Source organism: Ascidia mentula, chromosome 6 (assembly GCF_947561715.1).
Source record: "Ascidia mentula chromosome 6, kaAscMent1.1, whole genome shotgun sequence".
Lineage (NCBI taxonomy): Eukaryota > Metazoa > Chordata > Ascidiacea > Phlebobranchia > Ascidiidae > Ascidia > Ascidia mentula.
In genome coordinates, this window is record NC_138571.1 from 18018573 (window position 1) to 18044450 (window position 25878).

The 25878-nt window shown below is 36.2% G+C and overlaps 4 protein-coding genes across 5 annotated transcripts; 1 reads left to right on the forward strand and 3 right to left on the reverse strand.

The window, feature by feature from the left end:
- Positions 1 to 83: 83 nt before the first annotated feature.
- LOC145906768 (prolyl endopeptidase-like) lies at positions 84 to 4816 on the reverse strand. Its single transcript, XM_082994219.1, has 12 exons — positions 4676 to 4816; positions 4219 to 4346; positions 3906 to 4001; positions 3573 to 3741; positions 3411 to 3512; positions 2930 to 2992; positions 2794 to 2873; positions 1977 to 2142; positions 1479 to 1574; positions 862 to 935; positions 216 to 289; positions 84 to 149 (listed from the first exon to the last, which is right to left on the reverse strand). The coding sequence occupies exons 1-10, from the start codon at positions 4739 to 4741 to the stop codon at positions 876 to 878; spliced, it is 1026 nt and encodes a 341-aa protein (XP_082850345.1). The 5' UTR covers positions 4742 to 4816; the 3' UTR covers positions 84 to 149; positions 216 to 289; positions 862 to 875.
- LOC145906769 (putative gamma-glutamylcyclotransferase CG2811) lies at positions 4807 to 6327 on the reverse strand. Its single transcript, XM_082994220.1, has 3 exons — positions 6139 to 6327; positions 5690 to 5763; positions 4807 to 5623 (listed from the first exon to the last, which is right to left on the reverse strand). The coding sequence occupies exons 1-3, from the start codon at positions 6319 to 6321 to the stop codon at positions 5419 to 5421; spliced, it is 462 nt and encodes a 153-aa protein (XP_082850346.1). The 5' UTR covers positions 6322 to 6327; the 3' UTR covers positions 4807 to 5418.
- A 3869-nt stretch (positions 6328 to 10196) lies between these two features.
- Positions 10197 to 11653, forward strand: LOC145906763 (microtubule-associated protein 1 light chain 3 alpha-like). The gene is made up of 4 exons (XM_082994213.1): positions 10197 to 10343; positions 10677 to 10732; positions 10817 to 10923; positions 11188 to 11653. The coding sequence occupies exons 1-4, from the start codon at positions 10304 to 10306 to the stop codon at positions 11351 to 11353; spliced, it is 369 nt and encodes a 122-aa protein (XP_082850339.1). The 5' UTR covers positions 10197 to 10303; the 3' UTR covers positions 11354 to 11653.
- A 128-nt stretch (positions 11654 to 11781) lies between these two features.
- On the reverse strand, positions 11782 to 25605 carry LOC145906762 (testis-expressed protein 2-like). 2 transcript variants are annotated; one of them, XR_014402863.1, is made up of 25 exons: positions 25216 to 25605; positions 24816 to 24943; positions 21183 to 21337; positions 20632 to 20768; positions 20121 to 20279; positions 19486 to 19592; positions 19146 to 19283; positions 18915 to 19081; positions 18411 to 18562; positions 18175 to 18287; positions 17581 to 17671; positions 17033 to 17132; positions 16714 to 16822; positions 16418 to 16496; positions 16292 to 16358; positions 15883 to 16002; positions 15443 to 15477; positions 15155 to 15301; positions 14826 to 14924; positions 14317 to 14435; positions 14028 to 14138; positions 13512 to 13787; positions 12933 to 13053; positions 12423 to 12630; positions 12238 to 12257 (listed from the first exon to the last, which is right to left on the reverse strand). XR_014402863.1 is itself a non-coding variant. In XM_082994212.1 (24 exons), the coding sequence occupies exons 1-24, from the start codon at positions 25504 to 25506 to the stop codon at positions 12568 to 12570; spliced, it is 3084 nt and encodes a 1027-aa protein (XP_082850338.1). In that variant the 5' UTR covers positions 25507 to 25605; the 3' UTR covers positions 11782 to 12567. The 2 variants fall into 2 exon arrangements, 1 of the variants encoding a protein (XP_082850338.1); XM_082994212.1 differs by having other exon boundaries at positions 11782 to 12630.
- Between the last annotated feature and the right edge of the window lie 273 nt (positions 25606 to 25878).

The window sequence follows — 25878 nt, forward strand, 5'->3', positions numbered from 1 at the left end:
GAAGGTATTTCGATTCATTTTGATAGGAGGACAAAAAAGTAAAGGACAATAATTCTGGATTGCAATTAAATATTAAGTAAGTTTCACATTGCATAACACTGTTTCCATTCTCTGTGGCCACAACTTCAATTGGGGTTCTTTGGTACAATCTGCAAATCAATCAAGTTATACAAACCCACCAGTTAATACACATTATTTCCAAGCCTATGACATGCCTGGGATGATCTTCCAGACGGTCAAGGTTTTTGAGCATTTCATCATCTACATTATACACTTCTCCTTCAATGATCTACAAAGAACACGCATATATGTATTCAAAACCGTAACAACAAAATTGAGATTAAAGTCTATCTGGCCGACATGAAATAAAACTATCTCAAACACCCCAGACTAGAAAATGTTATAATTATTAAAATGTATTCGTAATTTTTTTTTTTGTTGCAAAGATTACTGACAAAAAATTTACAAAGTGCTTGCACAGTTTATAAATATTCTTTTATATTCACAAATTTTCCAATCCAGAAACTATCCTGTGGAACAGGCTGATACGACAAAGATCTTTTGCAATTATACACGGAAAAACTTGGGCGTAATTAAGCTTCGTCGTATGTAAATATTAATTTCGGACCAGAGTTTTTGCTTTTTAGGCATTGTTACAACGTACGTTTCCCTTTCCTTCCTCGCTAAGCATAAACGGAATGTTATAAGGAGTTGCCACGACCAGGGGATATTTCTTGGCAGTCCTGGCCTTACATAAAAACACACATGATCCAGACGCTTTGTCTTCGAGAAGGTAATGATTTGGAAAGCCTCGTTTTAAAGTTCCGTATACAAAAACCTTTAGCATCTTGAAAATATTACCTTCAGTTGCTCAATCACCATGAGATGCAGTGAAGCGTGAAGCGCAACGCGACAGAAAATGCTTTGTCATGGCTCTGTTAATATTTAAAAGTCCGTAAATTTTCTTTCTGTTATGATTAAGTGTTATTTTTTTAGTGTATAGCAGCTACTTATTTTTTCGGCATCAATTCGGCTGACAAACGGCATCGCCAGTATCCGTTACTGAAGTGGAACCATTTGTAGAATGAAATGCCAATTTCATTTGTCATAAAAACAAAAAATTTAACCGTTTTTTTTAATGCTGCAGCCACAGAATAAATGTGGTTGATTTTTTGTCATAAGTCTGATACAATATGCATTTCTAACAACGATCATGCAGACAGGTCAACTGATATTTAATTCAGAAAAATATGATTCGCCTGACAAGTCATCATAAGTTTCTGCAACTTATTCAAACAGAATAGTCTCGAAATAACACAAAAATACATGATACGCCAGGGTACCTTGGTTTCAACAGATCCAGATTAGTTTAACAATTCTGCAATACAAGTCCGCTACAATATCATAACTTGTATAACGTTGAAACTTTACCACAGGGCGAACACGAGCATTTAAGCGCTCTAAACACAAACACCTACTTGCTGTGGACGGGTGATGTCGATGGTGATGAGTTTGTAGCGCGGGGCATTCAGATTCGTCTTGAACGTGAACACTGGCCCTTCGTTCGTGATGTACTAAACACGACACTGTTTTAACTTAAACCGTGATCGATCGGAATTATACCAGGCATAGGATTTAAAACACCGTATATCATGCAGAATACGAATATTATGATTCGGTGGAATAGTATAGGTATGTTTCAACATTCGGCCGAAACCGAATACGGATTTATATTTTTTCCAATGTGTTTAACTCAACGATTCCTGCAAGTAATCCGTTTGTTCGAATTTGTCTAGATATGTATATTTCTCCTGTATTTACAGACATCACCGTTATAGCTTATTCAAATAGAATGTGTTTGACATAATTTCTGTGCACGAATTGGGTGTGTACAAAGCAGAACTAGCGAGTTTAGCGCACTAATGCTGACAACGATTACAAACAGAGTTAGCACATCCATGCACAAAGCTGCTCACGTCGTATTCGGCGTCGAAGTTGTCGATCAGCTTCACCCATTCGGGGATTCCCCTGTTGTGGTCCGGCAGGGAACGCAGGTCAACGTACCACAGTCTGTTGACGGGGTCGCAACCCTTGCTGATTTCCAGCAGGGCGTAATGACCATCGTGGGTGACCGAAACTCCGCTGGTGGAAAAAATATATCCTTGGTTTTGGAAACCCAGGGCATTGCAGCCAAGCTAACGAACTCGATACGATAGCTGTGATCGCTAAGTAAGGACCTGCGCAGTGGGGCGATCCTGCCAATCATACGATTGCATGAAATATTACTGCGTTGTATTTTTTTGAAGGTACAAAAGTTTACGTTTTCAAAATTTCCTGATAGCTTTGTATCCCCTTTGTTTGACAAGATTTTTCCTTTATAACAGGACGTGTTTCAGAAGGGTTGATTTGCTCGAACAAAAAATCGCTAATTTGAGATGAATATACGTTTCAATATGTATGTACACGGTGTTTGGCAATATCACTAAATGGAATATATTCCAAATTGCAATATCATAATATTATAAAACCTTGTGTCAAACCAGTTATTTTTGGGAAGTATGTTTCGCTCTAATAAGCATCTTCAATTCTTATTTAAATCAATCCATAAATATACACAAGGATTTATGATATTTTGAAAATGACTTTTAAAGTTTACACTTGTGTCAAGCGAAAGAAGTGTTGCAGGAAAAGGTTGATTTCGTGAAAGAAACTATTTTCCTTATTACAGTGTGCAATATTACTTAACTTAATGTCAACAAAAAAAAACAAGAAAAAAGCAAAAAGAACAGCAACCTCATCCATGTGGGGCTATCTGGAAATTCAGCAAACAGGACATCCTCACATTGTTTGGTTCCCAGTCGGTGATAAAACAACTAAAATGAATTTTTAAATCATTAATGGTGATTTTTGATAATGTTTCAGATATTACCTTTTGATTAACGTTCGAAGTGGTTTCTGTCCCATCGGTTTTACCTTCTTGTTCGAGGTAGCACTGTAAATACATTTACACATATAGTTTTAGAATGTTTTTTTTCTTAAAACCTTAAATTTTAACTTCAAACAATATGCTTTACTGTATTAAATAAATGGAAGGAATATTTTTTTCTAACAGGTTAACTTGGAATATTGGATATTTATTGTACTGTTACCAACCAAGTATTATATCTAAAAACACTGATTTTATTCATTCTTGAGGTGAAAACTATGAAACATACACCTTTTCAGAAAGCAAGATATTTTTCTGACATTTTGCTAACACAGACAAGTGAAAAGCACAAAAAACATATTCTTTTGTGTGTGCGTGTTTTGTTTTTTCCCAACAAAAACATGCATAAATCAGTTACAATCATGTTTCCCAAAAGTCAAAATTTTAGTATTATGTACGCATGATGACATTGGCATACACTTACATTATAAAACATCCCCTTTTGGTCGTGAGTCCATGACATGCAAGTGAACTTGACTCGTTCCAAAACATCCGGCAAGTCTTCTTTGGTTTCTGCATTTTTAAACTGCACAAAGCAACAATTTCGTTATTTTACATTCCGGCTACAATAACATATGGTTGTCACCTTAATAGTAACCCAATCTGACCCACTGCTGCTCAACCCATAAGCCAAAACTTTTCCATCCTCAGAAAAAGAGTAGCCACGTAGTGAAACAGTTCCATCTTCAGAGAAGGTGTTTGGGTCCAGAAACGTTGTCGCCTCACCTTTCACGCTATCTTGGACATACATGACGCTACAAAAAAGAATTGTTTGTTTTAAGAACCATTTTTTTTTGGTGGAGGTAATGGTTTAGTTTGTTGTAAAACAATTAAAGCATTGTCTAATAAGCCCTTTTTATTGATTTTTATTGAAAAGTTTTCTAGTGCGTCCAACATTACTATCAAATAGAAATCATACCTTTGATTTTGCAAACCAGTGTTCAGAAAGAAATAGTATTTGGTTCCACGCTTTCTGGGACAGGAATATTTTGGGTAGTTGTAAAGATCTGTCATCCTGTCATTGTACACAAACAGTCAATAAAATGCATAAGCAAAGCGGAGCCAATAATATGCATTGCGTAAGCTGTATACAGATGGCCACTGTTTCGGCCTATAAGGTCTCATCAGTGAAGGTGGAGTGACTATCAGGCAACTTTGCCGACCAAACCGCCAAACAAAGACTTCCACCGTTTACACAATAAAATGCATGTCAAAAATAATGGGCAATATACCTGGCATTGAAAGCATCCCTAGCTGGACAGCTTTTTAAGTAGGGCATTGATATTTCATTTTGCTTGTCCACAAAACTTTTTGTTTCTTCAGCATCAGGGTCCTCCATCCAAGTGTAATAATCACACACCTTCGAAAAAAATGTAGAAGTTTAAAATTGTTCGAGAGGTAAAATTAAAGGTGATTTGATATCTGACCAAAGCTGCGTACAGTCGGAACTTGTTTATCTGGAAAACTTTTTTGGCTGTTGACAACTAGGTCTGACTGTATTGGCCTGTTTCAAATACAGTTATGTCGTAGGAAAATATGTTTATATTTCCAAATCCTTCCACAACAAAATCAGTAAAGAGCCAAACCAGAAGGTTTGTCTTACAGAAGGTCATAATGCACAAAATCAAAAATGTAGGCAATTAAGTCATTGAGAGTAGAACTACTTCAAACACAACCTGAGCCTTTTACCTTGGTTCCATGGAAATCATCGACACACTTGTCATCTTTTCTTGCTTGAGGATATTCGTAACCCATTTGGTTTTGCAAGCAAACAAGATGTTTGTAAAAAATATTAGTAAAAGTTACCTAATATCAACCTGAAACAGTTTCAGATAGAACCCTTAAAATAAGTATAGGAGTCTCCTAACAGACTTATGGGCAGCGAAGACTTGGTATCGTTTTTTTACCAAGTTATATAAGAGAAAAAAAATCATTTCTCTGTACGTTGTTCCAAATTTTGCCTACAATTCAGAATGTTGAGTATCACTTATTCAAATAGAAATTTTTGAAAAAGTTTCAAGATGTAAATTTAAAATTCTCACATTCAAGGATAACAACTTCACTAATACAGCACAAAAAAATATGGTTCATATTATATAAATACAACTACTGTACATCAGAAAGATGAAGAATTTACAACACACATTGCAGCACAGCACAGCACAGAAGTACTGGTACATTCAGAAAACAGACATTTTAAGAAACAGGTTAATAAAACTATCTGTAAACCTGTACCTAAACAACATAATTACAACAACAGCTTGGAGCATGGGGTCCTAAGATCTGTTCCTGAGGTTGAATAGATGGCTAAGCACTTCATTACATATACAACAAAAGGGGATGCATGAACTGGTTGGTAATTACACAGGGTTGTCAACATAATATCAACAAACAATTTGAAAAAAAAAGCAGCCTTATTAGTATGTTGCAACCTAATCCACAGGTCTAATATACTTGATTACTTGATCTTGTCGTCTTTGATGTGGTGGAAGGTATTTCGATTCATTTTGATAGGAGGACAAAAAAGTAAAGGACAATAATTCTGGATTGCAATTAAATATTAAGTAAGTTTCACATTGCATAACACTGTTTCCATTCTCTGTGGCCACAACTTCAATTGGGGTTCTTTGGTACAATCTGCAAATCAATCAAGTTATACAAACCCACCAGTTAATACACATTATTTCCAAGCCTATGACATGCCTGGGATGATCTTCCAGACGGTCAAGGTTTTTGAGCATTTCATCATCTACATTATACACTTCTCCTTCAATGATCTACAAAGAACACGCATATATGTATTCAAAACCGTAACAACAAAATTGAGATTAAAGTCTATCTGGCCGACATGAAATAAAACTATCTCAAACACCCCAGACTAGAAAATGTTATAATTATTAAAATGTATTCGTAATTTTTTTTTTTGTTGCAAAGATTACTGACAAAAAATTTACAAAGTGCTTGCACAGTTTATAAATATTCTTTTATATTCACAAATTTTCCAATCCAGAAACTATCCTGTGGAACAGGCTGATACGACAAAGATCTTTTGCAATTATACACGGAAAAACTTGGGCGTAATTAAGCTTCGTCGTATGTAAATATTAATTTCGGACCAGAGTTTTTGCTTTTTAGGCATTGTTACAACGTACGTTTCCCTTTCCTTCCTCGCTAAGCATAAACGGAATGTTATAAGGAGTTGCCACGACCAGGGGATATTTCTTGGCAGTCCTGGCCTTACATAAAAACACACATGATCCAGACGCTTTGTCTTCGAGAAGGTAATGATTTGGAAAGCCTCGTTTTAAAGTTCCGTATACAAAAACCTTTAGCATCTTGAAAATATTACCTTCAGTTGCTCAATCACCATGAGATGCAGTGAAGCGTGAAGCGCAACGCGACAGAAAATGCTTTGTCATGGCTCTGTTAATATTTAAAAGTCCGTAAATTTTCTTTCTGTTATGATTAAGTGTTATTTTTTTAGTGTATAGCAGCTACTTATTTTTGCAATTTAGCAAACAGCAAATTTTGTATGTACGGAATATCAAAACACGCAATAGTTGAATGCCGTTCGTTAACACATAATAATAATTTATTTTTTGTCTTGTGTGTTTTGAACTTTGTACAAAATAGTTCCTCTCAAAAGACAACAAGTCAATAACACAACACATCATAACGAGTTGTGTTCCTGGCCCTCCAGAAACGTTCCACAAATTGGCTCGGTGTTTCAGAACTTTCTGATAATCAGCAGAACTGTGTTCCTGGACAGTCTTTAAACTTTCGTGACTGCCCTACGTCAATTCGTTCGAGTTTACGAAACCTTCACCGGTTTCAGTTTAGTCATGAAAGGCACAAAAACCGCTGAAAGTTTTGTTTCAATAGGTCGTTATTTTTTGTTTTTTTTTGTTGTTGTAATTTTTTCGATCTATTAGCAGAAATCGTGATGTCAGCGTTTATGACACTCTATTTGCATCCACACACAATATGGATTTACTCAGGTCAGCATCAATTGCGGCGTAAACCACGGAGTTTCGAAACCCACTGTTTCGTCTGAGAAATCGAGCCATAGTTTCATACCCAGGAGGGGGACGGAAAGTGGCATTCGCACAACTTGAGGAAAAAGTGGACAAGCTTGTTGCTGGCAATCAAAGAACTGATGTAGACCCTTCGCCACACATTAGACAGTGTCTTCATTGAAGACACTATTGACAGTGTCTTCATTGCTTGGAAGTTTATGATTTGCCCTTGGAGCGCTGCACACCTACATCACAACGTGCGAAGACCGATACGATGATTCAACAAGCGCAACAACCAGACGATCCCGACCATCTCCAGTTAAAACCACCACGATTGGACTGTCCACAGGACGTTTAAGGTCTGTCGATGTGGATCCAAGGAATAGTTCTGAGAACCGAGTAGACGTTTACGTTTCGGTGAGTTTTGTTTTGGTCATCACGACTGGGTGGCCACCTTCCGTCACATGCAACCTGTCGCAACCCATCACCCCCCAGTGCGACTATGGCTGCGATCCTACGGCAGACGGTGATTCATCGTGAGGAAATCACCTTTGCATGGGCGTCTAACTCGATAACCTTTGTGGGATTTTCGGTGCCCATCCCATTTCATTTCTTTGTGAATTGTTTATCTGCATAGTTGCCCTTTTTGCGCAAAAATAAACATGATTTGATATGATTGGATAATTCAGATATGTGGTGCTGCTACGGAAAACAGCAATCCTATGCAGTCAGTAAATCTCAAGAGCTGCAGAGACGCACTGAGCAGGAACATCATAAAACCTGTAGTTTACTCCTTCGTTGCACATATTAAATACAACGGTTATTGCGACTTGTCAACAAAGGGAACCGACTGGCTGGTTCCCTTTGTTGATGTTTGAAATCCACTATGCAATACTGCTTTTAATATACCAAGGCTACAATAATTGTAGTGACCTAGTAGGAGTGGACGGGTAATCGTTGTTCCGTTTAAAGGGTTGAAGCTTTTGCACAGGATTGCGACATGAAGTAATCATGAACTTCGAATCAACTTGGAGTATTTTAACACCAAATACAGATTACTGCAAACAGAGAAATTTATCAATTTCAGTTGATTGAACCGTGTTTGATTTGCTTATCTTTGTAGTGAGTTCATCATTAGATTGGACGAGGAAAAGATATCGCTTGAGCATCGGAAGAAAAATCGGTATGGAAAGTATGTCGCCAGGTCTTGTGAGAATAGGATATTAAATACTCTAACAGCAATATTGCACTGCAACTTTTGATTGTTTTGGTTGATGTTGCTATGACTGAAATTAAGTCTGCTGTGCGTGCTTTTGCTATATAGACTACTGAATTTGGACTCCGTGAGCAGGCATATTTAGCAATTGAAAGACACGTTGCAATATTTGGTGGTGTAACTTTAAATTGTTCCAAGCGCGTTAGTGACTGAGCAAGTAACTTTTACCGCGCGTCAGATGGTTAGTTAAATGTCAGACACTTGTTGGGTGGCAGAGAGAATGCAAAGAATAAAGTGCGAACGGGTATTGAACAAGTTACAACGAAAAAAAGGTCTGTCGTCGAGGCGGATGCCAGAAGACTGTGCGAGTTCTGTAGGAAAGCCTTACTCCCCTGCAGCTTTTGGTCCGTCTGTGTTTCAAATGTGTAAAGATTTAAGTTGGGAAATATGCATGTGATGCTACAGCACAATATAAAGTATATGTATATTATAATATACCACAGTCCAATTACACACGGACATGCAAACACCCTGCTCCTTTTTTGTTTTTCTTGATCAAGCATTTAAAAGGAATTAATAGGCCTATACAGTACCTAATGTTAGCAGCAAAAGATAAATTCACACCAAGGAGTTCACAACCGTCTTTGTAGACAATTTATTTGTAAACGCTTTGTACTGTTTGATGTAACATTGTTGCAGTGCCTTGTTTAGGCAGCAATTCATAACAAATAAATTAAAAGTTTTATCCCAAAAGGCTATACGGAGTTTTTTTGTAGCTGTTAATATATTTAATTACCATTGAGCTGTATTTTTGTTTGCCTACAGGAAACAATTACATAGGGGACATTTAAACCAGATGTCACTTTCAACTTTCGATCAGGACATTGATCGTTAGAGTGGAAATTGTGCAATCAAGCACGCCTGAGTCTGGTGGTATGGCCAATACGGCGGTGTATTACAACAAGCACACCGCCAGTGCTACTTCCATATACTTACGGGGCCATGGTCATTAAAACATGTTGAATGGAAATAATGCGTGTACTGTAACAAAACGAAGTGTAGTGCATATGTATGATGCTCGCTATTGAGACATATATTGCTTTGTGCAAACCATTTTCAAAATAATTTCGGTCGGTTTTTGACACAGAATTTACACAGTAAATCTTTTTGATAGAAAACAGTAATTTGAAAGATAAAAAGTTTTTGCAACTAAAAAACTTGTGTTTATAAACTACAAAAACATCATTCTTGACTTGGGCGGTGTACGGTAATAAATATATTTCTATGTTCTTGTGTTGCGTCATGGACAAGAAACGAAGTCACGTGATGAGGTCAGCTGATGTTTGTCAACAAAAGGAACTGGACGTAGTCTTTGTGTTAGAAAAAATAGCAGCAGGTTGTTCCTCTATAGCTAAAGTCGAAAAAATTCAAATTTGTATTATATGGGACGTGAATGAGTGTTTTGTGCGAATAAATGTCATTAGAGTATCGTAAAAAATGCTTCAAAATGAACTCAAATCGAGTGGATTAAAATATTTTTTTAGGTTTTTTTGGGCAAACAGTTTGCAGTCCTTCCATTAATATCAATGAAATTTCACCTAAAGTAGTTTCGCTACTTAGTTCTGTTACATTTTGGTAGGCATTATTATGGACAGGTAAATTCTTGACAGATGATGCAATTTCATAAACAGACATTAGTTTTTCATGTAAATGGTAGACAGCATTGTGTGAAACTACATCTATTTTTTCGGCTGTGTTTTTTTTTAATTTTTAACAAAATTTATACACATCAATAAAGAAACTTGGACATACAAAATTAATTAATTTCTTGTTCGGATTCACATTGTTCTTTAAGATATGCAATAACAACAATCATACAAAAATAAGGGCATTAAATTAATTACAAGGTTAAGTGCCTGACAATTTCTAGGTGCCAAAGATTCACTGATTTCTAATATGTTTACTTTTGTTGATTTAGCGTATGTTTGTAGTTTTTGTGCTGCTTGAAAAAAAAAGAAACTTTTTGTCTGTCTCGTCCTATAAAACAAAGTAGCAAAAAGTATTTACTGCAATTTAAAAGAAATCATGACCGGAGACAGGACATTCAAACAGAGGCGGAGCTTTGGTGAGGTTATTGCATATTATTGCAAGTGATTTTTTTTGGGGGTTCCCAAACTTTGCTACATATACCACTAATGGTACACATAAGTCTTCTGGAGAGTAACCAAGCAAGTTTTGTGCATTATACGTTATCTTGCAAACCTGGGGTTTTGGAATCATTGGATTAAAGGATATCTAAAAAATAAAAGTTATTATGTGCTTATTAAAGATGCATTTAGTTACAGTATTAATTAGTCACAATACTTATAGTTTAGGATGTTCTACAAGCAGATTTATCTTGTCATTAGTCATGCCTATAGCTTATTACGGAGTAAGAAAAATAATTTTTTTTTTGCAGAGGATAGAGTGAAAGATGTAACAGAAATCAGACAAGAACACCCCAACAAAATACCGGTACTATATTATTTACTTTAATTTCCAATGACTAAACAGGAAACTGAAGACAAATGCTTGTAAGTTGTTGTGTTTGCGTTGTAGGTAATTATTGAACGATACCAAGGAGAGAAGCAACTGCCAATACTGGACAAAACTAAGTTTTTAGTCCCTGATCATGTTTCAATGTGTGACCTTGTCAGAATTATCAGGTACGCAACAGTGTCAAATCCGTGCACAACTCTTAGTAATGACATTGTATGTGGTTTGTGAACTGTGCACTTATGAAAACATATATGCAAGTACATAGTTTAGTGCTATGCATTGATATATACTGGGGACAAACATCTTTGGAAAAAAATACAAAGTTTTGCATTTTGGGTAGTAATTTGTCTTTTTTTGTTCTATTGTGTTTAATGTTGAATTACCTTTTCATTGCAGTTTCATGTTGACAAAATAGTTGTTTTTTTAATTAGGAGAAGACTTCAATTGAGTCCAAGTCAAGCATTTTTCCTACTCGTGAACCAGCGAAGCATGGTCAGTGTGTCCGCATCTATTGCTGAGGTCTACGCAGAGGAACGCGACGAAGATGGATTTTTGTACATGACTTATGCATCCCAAGAAGTTTTCGGAACAGACTGATTTGGCTCCTGCTCACCATTCAAATCGTGTAGAACTACAAAAATCATCACTAAAAATGTGTATTTGGATAAATCACCCAAGTTGATGCAGAATCAAACTGTCCGTGTTCGTAAGTGTTGTTGCTTTTTTGCTTGGTGGTAAGTCAAAGTGTTTTGTTGTTAAGCTGTTTGTGCATGATTTGTTATTTTCCATAATTACCTAACTTGAAAGGGGATAATTTGTAAAACATTTTCACCATTGCCTTCATGTTTTGTGTGAGCTGCAAGGTCAGTCAATTGTTTCTTTTTAGCACTTCGTGATTACGTTTTACTGTCTTACAACTGTAATAAATGTACAAATGGCTTTTAAATATGGGTGTGCATAATGTAAACAAATACTGCATCACCGTTCTGTAGGCTTTGTTTACGATATGATGTGAGTGTCGTATGAACAGTAACAAATTGCACATGAGTTTATTCAACAAAGGCAAGGCTCAATAAATGACTAAGCAACGCACATATTTACCACACCAGTATCATCACAAGTTTTTTTTTTAAATGTTACCAGTTTGCATAAGCTTGGAGAAGCTACACAATTTAGTACAACTTGAACATTATTACACAGAGTAAACACTATATTGTGTGAACACAGTGGGGTGTGTTATATTGACAAAAAAAAACTGCATTTGGAAGTCGAAATACTGGAATATTCAGTTTAAACAAACAGTATATAACAAAACAAGTGACACAGGTTCTTCCAGAAGGGATTTGCGTACATAGGACATACTCTGGGTTTGCAAGCACCATTATCCATATTTGCATAAGGGAAAATATCCAACCTGTACATAGCTTACAACATGCCAGGATAAATGCTTTCTTGGCTTGGAAAGTGAAATAGTCACTAAATTATGCTACGAAATATTGCACTGGATGTGTAATACATAGTGTCTAATACAATATATGGGCAGGAAACGAAAGATTTTGTATCACTGTTTCAATTGTGTTTTACCATCAAAGTAAAAATTTCACGACTACACAACAAACTTCAGGCACTGCAACAAATATGTACATTTTACACGAAATGTATTGACAATGGAGGGAAATACTAATAGTGCAAGGTCGCTGTATTGGTCTTTTTTGCCACAGCATATCATTACTACAAACAGTCACATTTAAGTAACAAGTGGAATTGCAATAAACATTGAAGAACGTGAAAGAAGATGTTGGAGTTCGTAGTCACCTGTTGTTGAACATTATCGGAATTGGGATATCGTCCATATTGGGCATTACCAACACTTTCTGCACACAAAATTTAGAATCTAAATCTACCTCAGGTATTTAGAAGGCAATTTATTTTATGATTTTAAATCACATGTAGGTAATTAAATGTATTTGCATGCTAATTAGTTTATATGGTTCATTTGTTAGAAGTGGAAATCTTTTGCATATTTGGAATAAGCTTTACACAATTTTTGTCTGCATACATTTCTTTTAAGTGCTGTTTCACAGAGTGACCAAACAATTCAGTTTGCACATTACACTTCTAATTCCTGCACATTTTAACTTGTTATTCAATTATAACAGCACAGACAGCAACTAACCACAAATTCTTGTTGTAACTTGTTCTCAATCCAATCTGTGATGTGTGATGTTTTGACAACTCTTTCACCAACTTTCGGATGAGCTTTGAGGACAATGTGCGGTGGTTCCCGAAACCCGTACCTGTGGAGGGCATATTTGACAATGTGAAAATGTAGAGTGAATGTTTAGTGTACAACTCAAAAGCCAACATCCCACGTAATGCTTTCAGATACCTCAGTGTAGAGGCAAGTGGGCGTAAATACAAAAAAATCATGTGGCAATTCGTTTCGCTGACACCTACATTAGTGATTGGTTTAATACACAGGGATACCATCTACATGGACTAACTGCTCTGGGAAAACAAGCACAAACCTTAGAAATAAGAACGGTATGGCAACCCTGGCAATTCATTACAAGAAATACTTTTGTACTTAAGTTTTGCCCTGTCTATTTCTTCTGACTCAACCACATACTTTTTTATTACCGTGTTTTAGTATTTTTGTTAGTCACATGGCGTAAATTTTTTTTATGATGATTCCTAATGTTATCAAAACCAACCAACCATGCAACTTTTAGAGAAAAACTTCAGTACCGCTCACCACAATCTGTCAGTTGGAGGCGGGGGAATATTGACAGCCACAGTCCCTTTCAACTCGAGTAACTCCACCGACAAAAGCATGGGGGTGTTTGAAACTGTTTCCAGCTTTTTGCGAATGTATTCACTTTCGGTTGCTTTCTTGAAGTACTTGGACTTGGCGATGCTGTCTACAATCCGTACCCACTTTTTCGGGGCATTAGGGTTTGCAGGAGGGTTGTTAGGGGGACTTCCTGTTTCCGTGCCAACATATTTCACAGCGTCTTTGACAATTTGGGGTCTAAAGTGTAAGATTTTTATGTGGTGCTATTTTTAATTGTCATCAAGAAGTGCTGCTTTTTTTAAGAAAGTGTGATTAGGGAAAAAAATTGCCAGCTATAAGTCTAAAATTATATAATATTCTTCCTATTGCAGTACAGAATTTACGCTATAGGTTTGCATTTTTAATTCAATAGCAATACCTATGTTGCTCACAGCGCAATCAGGCAATTTTATGACATTAAAACATGAAGGAACTTACACAGCTGTGTGGACTTGGTCCACAAGACGAGAAACTGTCGATTCATCATCATCCGATGACTCAGCACTATCTTCCGCATCACTGTCAGTGATTGCTGAGGTCTTTTTCCAACTGCACAACAGAAACAAATGTAAAACAACAGTACATTCGATCTCATAAAACACCACACAAAAATGTTTAATTGAAAAAAATGACAATTTCTCAAAAGCATTGCTTTAAATCAGATATGTTATGTAACATGTTTTTTAAGTGAATCAAAGTGGTTACTTTTACCAGCTGTTATGCCAACCTCTGTTTTGCTGCATCCTCTTGCAGTTCCTGTTTTCCGAGTTTGGTCAAAACCATTTTAGTTTTCAGGGTCATTTGTAAGCTACCGCTGTATGTGATTTCCATCTCCATCCAGATACCCTATTGCCACAAAAACCATTGAATGCTTCAGATGTTGTTAAAGTGTGTGTTGTGATGCAAAGGTTTGGGTTTCAAAAGGCCTTGTGTAAAAATTTTACCAAAAAATAGTTTGCAGTTATATGGAGACAAATAAAAGTGAAGTCAATCTTCTGCTACTGATAATTGTCAACATAACAAAAATCGTTCTGATAGATTTATAATTGAGCCCACACAAATGCAGTGATTCAATCCAAGTGCATCACACACAAAAACAACTTTGAAACCCACTGCTGTTGACTATGCATGTGTATGAACATTGTACAATACTGGATAGGCCTCAAAATCAAAAACTCCATGATAACATTGAGACACGCAAAACAGCCAGGACATTTCTGACAGGCGTTCGCTTACCCTGGCATCCAGTTTAGGAAGTGAGATTTGGTGAATTAAAGGAACTGTACTGCCCAAGTTCATTTCCGTCAACTTCAGTTCTTCCATAAAGTATGGGAGCTGGAAATATCATGTATTTATCAACATTTGCAGGCATTAATGGCACATATTTTATCAAACAGCCCAAGACTCTATGTAAAGTAAACAAGAATATACTAAATGTATATTTCATTGTATAAATGTTGGTATTTTTGGTGTCATCCAAAACACCAGATCCTTGTGAAATATGGAGTTAACAAAAAGAATAAAATAAAACTGTATTTTAAAATGTCATCGTCATATTTTCATACTTTAATTTTGTCCAGCTTCTTTTGAATTTTCACAGAAAGCCACTTGGCCCACCCCTCCTGTCTCAAAAAGTCAAACATCACACGTCCAACGAAAACGTTCAACCAGGCAACTTCCAAACCAGGCTCAGATGTCTCAGATGCATTGCTCTGTAAGCAAAACTTTGCTGAAATTACCGTGTTGATTCTGATTTTTGTATTACATCATTTTCAGCAATCAAACTTTTTATAAATTTACAGTATCGAAGAGATATATGGTTTAATTGTAACTGGTTTAAATGTTTGCCAAACCTCAGTTTTTTCCTTTGTTCTCTTTTCATCAGAATCTGCAATTTATAAAAAAGGTATCAAACTAAATAATTTTTCTTTCATCCAATTAACACACAGTTTACTAAAGCACTTGTAGGTGATCAATAAGCTGCTTAAATTAAATAAATGCATTTACTATCCTAAGCAAGTTTAATACAATGCAGATATGCACATTAGCATAATCCCAAATAATAATTAGGTTTTGCGCTACTTTAGCTGCTATACATACAACAGTTTAAACAGGACTGCTCTTCTGGTGTAAATTACTGTACATTATTCTTCCGACGTTTCGTCCGCCATACAGCAAGACTTCATCAGGTTTAATAACAAGGTTTACTTTATTGGATCAGCTACAAACACCACTTGAACCAGTGTTAGTGCAATAATGTGGTTCGCCATCAATACCAATTATAGTAACTCACATGTCGGTGGAAGGGGCTCTGGAAAAAGTCGAGAGACATGAACGAAATAGTCGCGGTACGCTCTGACTGGATCAACTTTGACCGTTTCCACTTTACACAGTGTAGATGCAACAAATGTTTCTTTAAAAATGTGACAAGTTTAAACTTAAGGTGTGTATTCAGTAAAAGTGATACAGTTGGTTATCGACGACTGCTTGGTTAGCAAGTTAGTGTCAGTCACCAGCTGCACAGATAGGACAAGGTAGGTCCAAGTGTCGACATTGTGTGTCATGCAATAGACAATTGTTTGTAGTTAAAGTGCTGTTTTGGCGACAAAGAAAAGTTTTAGAAAAAAATTCCTGAAAATATTGTTCTTGGGCAGAATAACTTTGCTGGAATAATATTGCATGTCCCCAAAGTAAATACATACCTTCTTCATAATGGTTTTCAATCACACCCCACTCATCTTCTATAATTGGAGTAACGGAACTGTCATCCTACATAAAAAGAATATGAAATACAGAGAATTTGTTACTTTATTCCATCATGAGCATACCACATTATCTTTGGACCGTGCCTTTTCTTTTTCAGCGAGTTTTTGCTTTCTTAAAGATAGATTAATGGAGCGCTGTATCCTGCAAAATATGTCAAATGGCGTGTTTATATTTACTTTTAGTAATTTTTTATGCATTTAGTATTTTTTTTATTCGTTTTGAGCTAAAATGAACAACCACAAATAGTAAACACAGTTACAAGGGGAAAAAGGGCCAAAAACCGACAACAAAAATACTCATAAAAGTAGGGAAGCGATGTGAAAGAGGTAAAAGAAAAGCGATTACATTGAAAAAATACCTGTAGAACCATTCTTCCTTTTGTCTATCAGTCCTTCCAAATAAGTAAATTATGATGTTTTCTTCTCCTTCTGCATTTCCCTCCTGTTTGTCTGTGGGTTCTTTGTTAACTGTGCAACACAATGTGATGTTAAAACCTTCACAACAAATATAGAACGGGAAACATTTACAAATGTGATTAGATTATGAAAATACAGTGTTTTGAAACATTGTTGATATTATTTTTATTCAGTAAGCTCCAAAAACAAACATTATTGGCTTTATTGCCTAAATAATGTTAATATGTTTTGTTAAAGTCACAATATTTTTGGCTGTTTTACCTTCTTGGTCTGTTTTATGTTTCACAGGAATTTCAACACAGATTGGATATTTTTTGCTCCAAACACGTTTCTTGACCAATCCATCCGGTTTCAAGTAAACCTGCAAAAATAATTCACAGTTGAGTTTAAGAAAAAAACAATCTTGCCCACAAAGCAATGATTTTGGTACAAAGCAGGTGAAACGTTGGCAAATTAAAGTATACATTTATTTGTGCCAGAAGAACAGATTAATTAAAACTATATACTGTTACACAGATAGGGGAAATGACTTTACAGCAAAGCATGAAATTACAATTACAATAGGTTTAACAGTAAACCACATGAAAAGACTCATTAATTATTTATTCGGAGGTCGCACATACTTAGACTTTTCAATCAAACATTTTCTGTCTGCAGCAATTAGTCAACAAAAAAGTGCAATACAGTCAATTAACCAACGATTTTGATACAACTCATTGATGAAATTCAAATGTGAAAATAGTTGTGTAATATGCTACAAATCTTGTACAGGTAAATGCAGAATTTACATATATAAAAGCTGTACATACCTTAGCATGGGTGATGTCGTACAACCTTTGAAAAATGACATTAGAAACTGGAATGTTGCCCTCGTTGTAGATGCTCCTTCGCGTTATGCTCCTGCAAAATCATTAGTTGACGTTTCACTACATCGTAAATACACTAGTATTCCACAAGTAAATACACAGTAATCACAAACAAAATTATGCACAAGTGGAATTAACAAGACTTGCTATATAACTGTACAAGAATCTGTTCCTCTGCAAGGCATTGTCTTTTTCTCGGCAACAGCAAATTACTGTGATTGGTATATACTGTGAAGCAACAAGCCTCTAATATATGTCAGCAGATTTGTTATCAGAAAAATTGATTTTGCTTACGTACTATAAGCATCATCAGTTTATGCAAATATCAAATATTAAACCAATAATACACACACAAAACCCTACACTTAAGTTAATAGAATCGAATTGAACAATATTTTTTTTCCTGAAATCCACCTTTTTCCAATGCCACTTGTGCGTGACACGAGTGGAAACTTCACATTTAAAATTACAATAAAAAATAACTTCGTGTCAAAACACAGTTTTTTTTACAAGTGAAATTAAAGAAATGAAAATTACTTGTTTGGTCTCTGAAGTCTCAGAGTGCTGCCATCCAAAGTCACGAACACACTGTGGGTGTTGCTCACATGATACAACTCGGGATCATATGATGGACTCTCATTCATCCAACCCTGTTTGAAAAAAATTGTTTATTTTCCCAAATAATCAACCACACTTATTTTTTGCAGTTATTGCACAGCTGTTGCCATGGAGATATGTTTGTGTAAATAACAACATGGTAACAACTGTTTGACCTTGATTGGTTGGTCTGGATTAAAAATGGATTTCGGAACTTCATTTGGAACAGTTCTGTTTATCACGCTGTTCAGTATTGGTCGGGGCCTCGTAGATTGTGGTGCGACGATGCACAAAAACACACTTGTGAACAAAGTTCCAAACACAAAACCTGCAATAACATACAGACCTTTTTATGTGTTATGCCAAATTATACAAGCAATATAAATTTGTAGTCTTGTTATTATAGGTTGATTGTATATTATTACTAAACATAGTGAAAAAAGTATTGATCAACTTGGGGGGGTTACAGAACTGGTGATTTTGAAGGGATATAGACAAGGAAAATGATAAGAATCACCGTCCCAAAAGGATTAACCCACATGGAGATTGCAAAAACTGTGGTCATAAGATAAATGCAATGGTAACATCATGCTTTCTTTTAGATCAGATAACCCTTTTTTACTACAGGCAACAAGTAAAACAGTTTAGGAGAATATTTTGTCCGTTGAAAGAATACATACTTGTCACAATGAGTTGTACAGGAAACGGTACAGGATACACAAGATATGTATAGACAAGAAACACCATAGACAACACAAATGGAAATGAAGGGGACTCAATGGCAACATCAGCTTCGGAAGGCTCAGGTTTGGTTTTACTGCATTCCACAACCTTTAAGTCATTGTTGCTGAAAACATCAAAGATTATGTTGTGTCATTAATGTTGTGTCGATACATTGCATTGCGACATACTTGATTGCATCAGTGTTTAGTGTTTCGTCTTCATTATTCACAACTGTATCAAGAATTTCAAGTTCTCTCTCCACCTTTTCCTCTTCCTGATCAAGAGCTGCCCCACCAAGCAACGCTGACAAGCTCATCGACAGTGAACTTTATCATTTCCCAAAAATCAAGAAGAAACATTTCAGTTTTATGTACACACTGACAAAAAATTTTTGTACTACTTCAGCACTCTGCAAAGCATTTTTTTTTTTTGAAACTATCATGAACGAATGAGATTTCAGTGTAAATTGATTCAGCTTGAAACGACTGACATTTCTATTTGTGAAGCACTTTATTTTGTGACATTTACCTTGGTGTGGTACTGACTTTGGGTTGGACAGGTCTATCCGGCTCAGACTTTTTATTGAATATATCTTCACTTTCATTTCTTACTTGGGGTGTCACATTTCTTTTCACCTAGTGTGCAAGCAAAACACAAAGAAAGTCTTTTAATGGACTCAGAGGTACTTCATTATTAACAACAAAATACCTTAAAAGTATTGTTATCAGCTAAAGAACTGATGCAAATTCTTGACTACTATAGTATAGAACAGGGGTCGGGAACCTTTATGGCCAAGGAGCCAAGAAAGCTAAATATTTTTAATTGTATTTACATGAGAGCCATAAAATATTTAACACTTATTGATTAAACTCAAGTGACCGAAATAACGCCTGGCGTTTCTTGGCACGATTGTTAACGTTATAGAAAATTACAGAAAAAGTTGTATTCGTAGGAATCGTACTAAGAAATGCCAACTTAGATTTATCTGAGAGTCATAGGTTTCTGACCACTCATACGCAAACTGCAATTTCCTGAAGCACATATGATTGCTATATATAATACTTAGCAAAGATATTATTAACAACAATAGAAGTAATGCTATCAGCTAAAGAACTAATGCAAGCATTTGAAATATAAAATAACATGGTAATTGGGAATTTTACAGGCTGTGAAAAGTCCTCCATTTCCTTCTTTCTTTCATCTTCTTCTTTTTTCTTGTAGTATAAAAGCTGCAGGGGGTCGACCACCTTTCCTTTAAGACCATGAAGAAACGACGCCACCTCTGTGTCTTCTTTGCTCTCGACAATTTTATCCGTTTCAACCTGAAGATAAAATAAAACTCTGTAACATTTGGACATATGCAGTTTAAAATTAGACTGAATCTGAATATTTCCTGCTTTGTTGCATCCCCAGGATTTGCTTGTTACCAATCTCAGACTTTTTGACATATTTTGCCAATGTCCAATTCATAGATTAAATGGATAGTAGAAACTGTACTGGATCTATGCAATGTGCAATTAATATGTACAGAAACTTATTTGCGTTTGTTCATGTGTGTAATTGTGTTTGTTCTCACCATGTGTGTTCACCAAAGCGTATCGATCTGTTTATAAGCAGACACTTTGTCCGAAAGGTCTGAAGGCGAATACTTTACAGAAACAAACAATTTCAAACCTTAAACAGACCAACTTGGTTTGAACTTTGTTGCGTCACAATGGGAGTTGACTCTGTATTCACTGGGTCTGGAATTGAAACTTCAAAACTTGACGAGTTACTGAGACCAGGAAGGTTCCTTCTCACTCCGTCACTGGCTGTAATAACAATGTATAAAACATGTTAATGAAAATCAAGATGATGAACACAGTGCACTGTTTTTATTTACAAAGATCTCAACCCTAACCAAATCACTTGTATCAGATAGTCACTGTTTTGACCTATCTGTATGCAGCTCACATAATTCATATTATTGGTTGCTTACTTATACAAATCATTCATGTTCTGTACAAAAAACTCATATGTTAATAAACAAAAAAACACAAGAAATAAAATAACATAGGTACCGATAAAGTCAATACGGTTATTGAAGCCAGACACAACTGTTAAATGTCTATGTATGTTACGTCATAAATGCGATTATACAGACGAACGCCAACCACGAAACGTATGAACAGGTCCAAATTTGCTGCCACAATGCAACATAATAGGGTGCGTTTCCTTGTACCCACCATGCTTTTTCAAATTCGTGAAAATTTTGCTGCGGTTTTGCCAAAGGGCAGAGGCTGAGTTGTAGTAACCTGCCCCATCCATTCCCTCCGTCTCGTCAGGCATTCCAATGAAACCACGCAGGCGACCAAAGGAGGAACCACGCAAACGTTCACCTCTGTGAATATTCAGAAGGAAAAAACAAATGTCATGAAAATAAGAAACGCGCTCAAGAAAAATTGTTTCTGCAAACGTAAATAATCTATACTGCTATTTTAACCCTGAGGAAGTCTCGCCGGATGGCAGACGAAACGTCGGTTTCAAATAAACACTTTAGAAACTTAAATGCCAGAAGAGCAATTCTGATTAATTAAGTAAATAATCTACTGTTTGCATTTAATATGAAGGATCTTAAAACTGCGAACAAATGCCTGGCGATTACTGCCTTTTCCGTACGGATACATAACAAAAAGCACAACATTTTTTTATACTCTAATATAAATTTATTATTACACAGGAACTGACGATGCCCGTTTAGCAAACCAGGCTGATCTTGTTTCTAAAGCAAGTGCTATTGTGTTTATTCTATTGTTTTTTTACGCACTGTCACATTATACTGTTTAGTGAAACAAGAATACAGTGCGAAATTTGCATGTAAGGGTGGTATGTAACAATGCCCACTATTCAGCATTTTATGCTGATACCAGGTACGATTTACCTGTTAATAGAGCGTGTATGTGGTTCTACATTAATTTACCAGGATGTTGCTGTCGCGAGCAATTCAAAAAAAACGACAAGCTAAAATAAGTGACATTCAAGTCAGTTGTCGGATCTGAGTTGTTACGTTTACAAGATCACCGGACCCTGCAGCAGCCGAGAGAAAAAAGGGTGCAACCAACTGCACACCTACGCATTTATGACGTCATAGTCGTTCAATATTGTGCGTCACAAGTCGTTAAAACATTTATCATTTAAAATGGGGAACAGAGAGGCTTTGAAACCGTTGCTTCACAAACTTACCGAATAAATAATCTTGGGTTCACAAAAGTGTGCTATTGTGAAAATGGCAAACGCGCGAAAACGTCACGCTGCGCACGTGATGAACAGTTCTTAAAAATGTCCCTATTTCAAAAACCCGCTCTCTCAGCTGCTTTGGGAAGGAAGCTTGTCGCGTCAAGTTACTTTTCGGCTTAAACTGATCTACAGCGATTAAACGTAAGCGAATGTATAGTACATCAGTACATACTAACTGGAAAACAACATACCCTGCCATTCAGATTGACCTAAAGGTCCAAAAAAGATTTTATTTAATTTTTCATCATCAAGCAGCAACAAATTTCTTGCAAACTAGCGTCGAAATAATAGTATCTAACCTTAGGAAGCAAAATTGGAATTGGCAACTGCGCCCTGCTGGCAATTACTGATGAACAATTTCTCCCAATACCGAATCAGCTAAAAAATGCGGCACGTTGTTGACGCGCCATTACGAACACTGAGGTTTCTGTGGTGAATTCATTCAGGTCCAAAATACTTGAATTGTTGAGATATTCAATGTGCGAAATCAATAATATACGTGGCCTACCCCGCATAACACCTGGAATACATTAGGCATCGCCAAAGCCGAATTGTTGATCAATACTGCTTAAAAATCGATTTAAGGAATTAATACTACAAATACTTAGCCGAAAAAATCGCGGCATTGAACTTGACGATATGGGATTGTGGTGCAACACAGCATGCAGTCATTTCTTTTCATGGAACAGCAACCAGTGCTAGACTGATAACGAAACAGCTCAGTTTCGTATGATGAAGTTCCAATACGCTGTCACGCTGGCGGAAACGATTTTTTGTATAAAGTATGTAGCGGCATGTTGAACCATTCAAATAACTACTTCAAGCGAACAGCAGTAATATAAAAGAAACTAGATCCTTTTTTAAATTTTGATGTGGAATTAGTTTTCTATGTTGACCTTAATCTTTTTTCAACAAATCATGCCAGTTTTCTAGAGTTTCGATTGAAAACTAAAACTTCCACTTCAGTCGGTTTGCAGGCAGTCTGCAAGGGACTTGTGTTTTGTTGATTAGGCAAGATTTTTTTCACTGAGAACATTGCCATGAATCAGCATACGCTGCAAAACGTCTTTGCAAGAAGCGATTGTTTTCAAAAGCACGCGGTAACAAAAACGGAAACAGTTTTAAGTATGTTGCTGCAAAAAAAGCTTAATTGTGTCAGATAATCTGGGTGTTATTCCAATAACAATAGTGTAACAAACAACAACAGTGTTGGCATATTTGATGACGTTTCATTACGCTAGTCCGACACGAAAGCATACAAGGCGGAAACGAGTTAATGGCTACTACTAGACAGGGGCATGTTAGACCACGGAAATGATGAGTTTAAAGAATACTAAAACATCACATTATTTCCGTATCAACAGAAGACCAAGTATGTGGTGAGCAGTTAGTTAATTTTTCACCAGACTAACTAAAACCCACAAAAATGCCATTAAAAATAGGAACAACCAGCAGAGTTGTGCGCAGTATTAACGAATTTTACTAGGAGAACTTTGCGAGGCGAGCAGTGATTTAAAAAACAAACAGCGAGCTCCCGAACGAAATCCACCTTTAGGACTGCGACCTAAGTGGAATTAGGACATGATCGTTTGGATTAAGTAATTCCCTGCACAGAGGACACGGAACGCCTGAACAACGGCTTAAACACAGCGACAGGATAATTACTAAAAGCCCTGGAAAAGGATAAAATAAATTGTTTGCTGGTGACCTTGGATTAACAAAACACTTAGTGGTTCTCAACCTTTTTAACCCATTGAACACCTTGAATCTTTTATAAGCATTCGTCGAACGCCGATAATAATAAAGAATAAGTTAAGCAAAAATAGCAATAATTGGAATAAACAGGCTTGAAACGATATACGAACTGAAATCAATCTACCACAGTTTTAATGAATTTGGGTTGAGTCCAAGGAAAGTTATTTTTGTCATTTTTCCCCACGCATATCTGACCATTGCATTCTATCTTCGCCAAAGCGAAAGAACATACTTGAATGCGAAAATGACAATGCTGTCCGCGTCTTTAAATTCGCCGTAGTTACGACGACGTTAGGGGTGATCACCGTATTTGGACAGATTCTTTTTTGATTGCACCACAAAATCGTTTCGAAACGCCCTTCTCTGAAACTTTTTGATGGATGTGCGGATTGATTACGTCAGGTCATGACTACAAACGATTTTTAAATTTTAGGTGCAACTCATGCGAGTTCAAATAGTGAAACCATTCAATGGTTACAATCCAACCTCACCATGCCAATGAAACTAAATATTTTGTTTCTGCAATTAATGGGAAGAAAAATATCGCAGAAACACAGACCTTTGTGGAACTCCCTAAAGTGTGGCCTTTGAACCCCAGGAGTTCGAACAAACCCAGGTTAAGATACACACTAAATAATTATTGCATTTGTAAATGGTTGAAAAAACTAGTGTTGTGGCTAAAGCCTATCAATCACAAATGATTTACACCAAATATGGATGCTGCACACAAAAAGACAAGCCCTTCATAGAAAGTATAAAATAAAACTGCATAAAATGCAATATTTCAATGATACAAAAACAGGGGCTCTACATACTTTCATTAATACCTTATGTTTTTGGGAGTTTGTTCAAACGAATGGTGTTCATATGGATAATCTCCTTCCGTTGAAGAACTAGAAGAGTTTGACGACCTCCGAGCAAGAGGATGATCTTGGACAGCTTCACTTTTCGTTGCCTGCACAAAACAAAATAAACGACCAATCCTTCAGAAAGGCATTTTAGGTTAAATAAATAAATGTTCTGGCCTTCAAAATGGCCTATTTCCACTTCTTGTTTTGGTTGAAATAATACTTTATAGATACACAGACAAGGCTCAAATCAAATTAGAAAAACACACAATCTGTGGTATTTGTGGGTTTCGAAATAGGCATAACATGCTTAGCATAAAAATATTGCAAACAAGCATAGTGTAAGTAACTTAATACATAATACTCTAAAATACCATACTTGTTGTGAGACACTTTTGTCCAATGATAAAGATCCAGTTTTGTTGAAATCCACTTGACCTTCTGCCTTTTTTTCAGTCGCATCAGTTGCAGTGACATTATCATTTGTTTCTTTTAGTGACCCTGAAGGGTCAAGTTTCTTAATTGTGGCATCAGTAATATTTCCAATGGGTGCGTTTGCTTCACTCAAAGTTTTTTGTGAGTCACTGTCCACCTGCTCCGTAAGAAGATCATCATCCAAAAATGATTCCTCCAAATTACGCATTGACAGGGTTTTTAGTTCTCTTGACATGTTGCTTACATTTGTAACTCTCCCATGCTCAAGGGTTAACACTTGTATTCACAGACACTTACAACACCAGCACATCCTATACAATAGTTGCAAAACTTTATAATTTTAAAGTGTAGTCTACCAAAGTACATGTACAGAAATATCAATGGTTTAACCTGTGGAACCCTATTTACTATAGATTTTGCAACATTTTAACTAGCTAAAAAACAATACATGCTAAGCCTCCAAAGATGTCCCAAAGTATAGAGCACAGAAACTATCTGACCGCATTGCCTGATTTTTGTTTTGTTTGTAACGTGGTCGTGGTTCATGTTAAATGTCACTCTCGCCATTTTTCTATTTACTATACACACAATGTCACGGGTTTACCTG

Coding starts and splice junctions, on each gene's coding strand:
- LOC145906763 (XM_082994213.1), top strand. CDS start 10,304: ATGACCGGAGACAGGACATTCAAACAGAGGCGGAGCTTTG. Junction 10,344..10,676: donor CAAACAGAGGCGGAGCTTTG/GTGAGGTTATTG, acceptor TTTTTTTTGCAG/AGGATAGAGTGAAAGATGTA. Junction 10,733..10,816: donor AACACCCCAACAAAATACCG/GTACTATATTAT, acceptor TTTGCGTTGTAG/GTAATTATTGAACGATACCA.
- LOC145906769 (XM_082994220.1), bottom strand. CDS start 6,321: ATGCTAAAGGTTTTTGTATACGGAACTTTAAAACGAGGCTTTCCAAAT. Junction 5,764..6,138: donor GCGAGGAAGGAAAGGGAAAC/GTACGTTGTAAC, acceptor TGTTCTTTGTAG/ATCATTGAAGGAGAAGTGTA. Junction 5,624..5,689: donor CGTCTGGAAGATCATCCCAG/GCATGTCATAGG, acceptor ATTGATTTGCAG/ATTGTACCAAAGAACCCCAA.
- LOC145906768 (XM_082994219.1), bottom strand. CDS start 4,741: ATGGGTTACGAATATCCTCAAGCAAGAAAAGATGACAAGTGTGTCGAT. Junction 4,002..4,218: donor AGGGATGCTTTCAATGCCAG/GTATATTGCCCA, acceptor GTACAATGACAG/GATGACAGATCTTTACAACT. Junction 1,575..1,976: donor ACTTCGACGCCGAATACGAC/GTGAGCAGCTTT, acceptor TGTCGTGTTTAG/TACATCACGAACGAAGGGCC.
- LOC145906762 (XM_082994212.1), bottom strand. CDS start 25,506: ATGTCAAGAGAACTAAAAACCCTGTCAATGCGTAATTTGGAGGAATCA. Junction 19,082..19,145: donor CTAAACACTGATGCAATCAA/GTATGTCGCAAT, acceptor TGATGTTTTCAG/CAACAATGACTTAAAGGTTG. Junction 18,288..18,410: donor ATCCAGACCAACCAATCAAG/GTCAAACAGTTG, acceptor TTTTTCAAACAG/GGTTGGATGAATGAGAGTCC.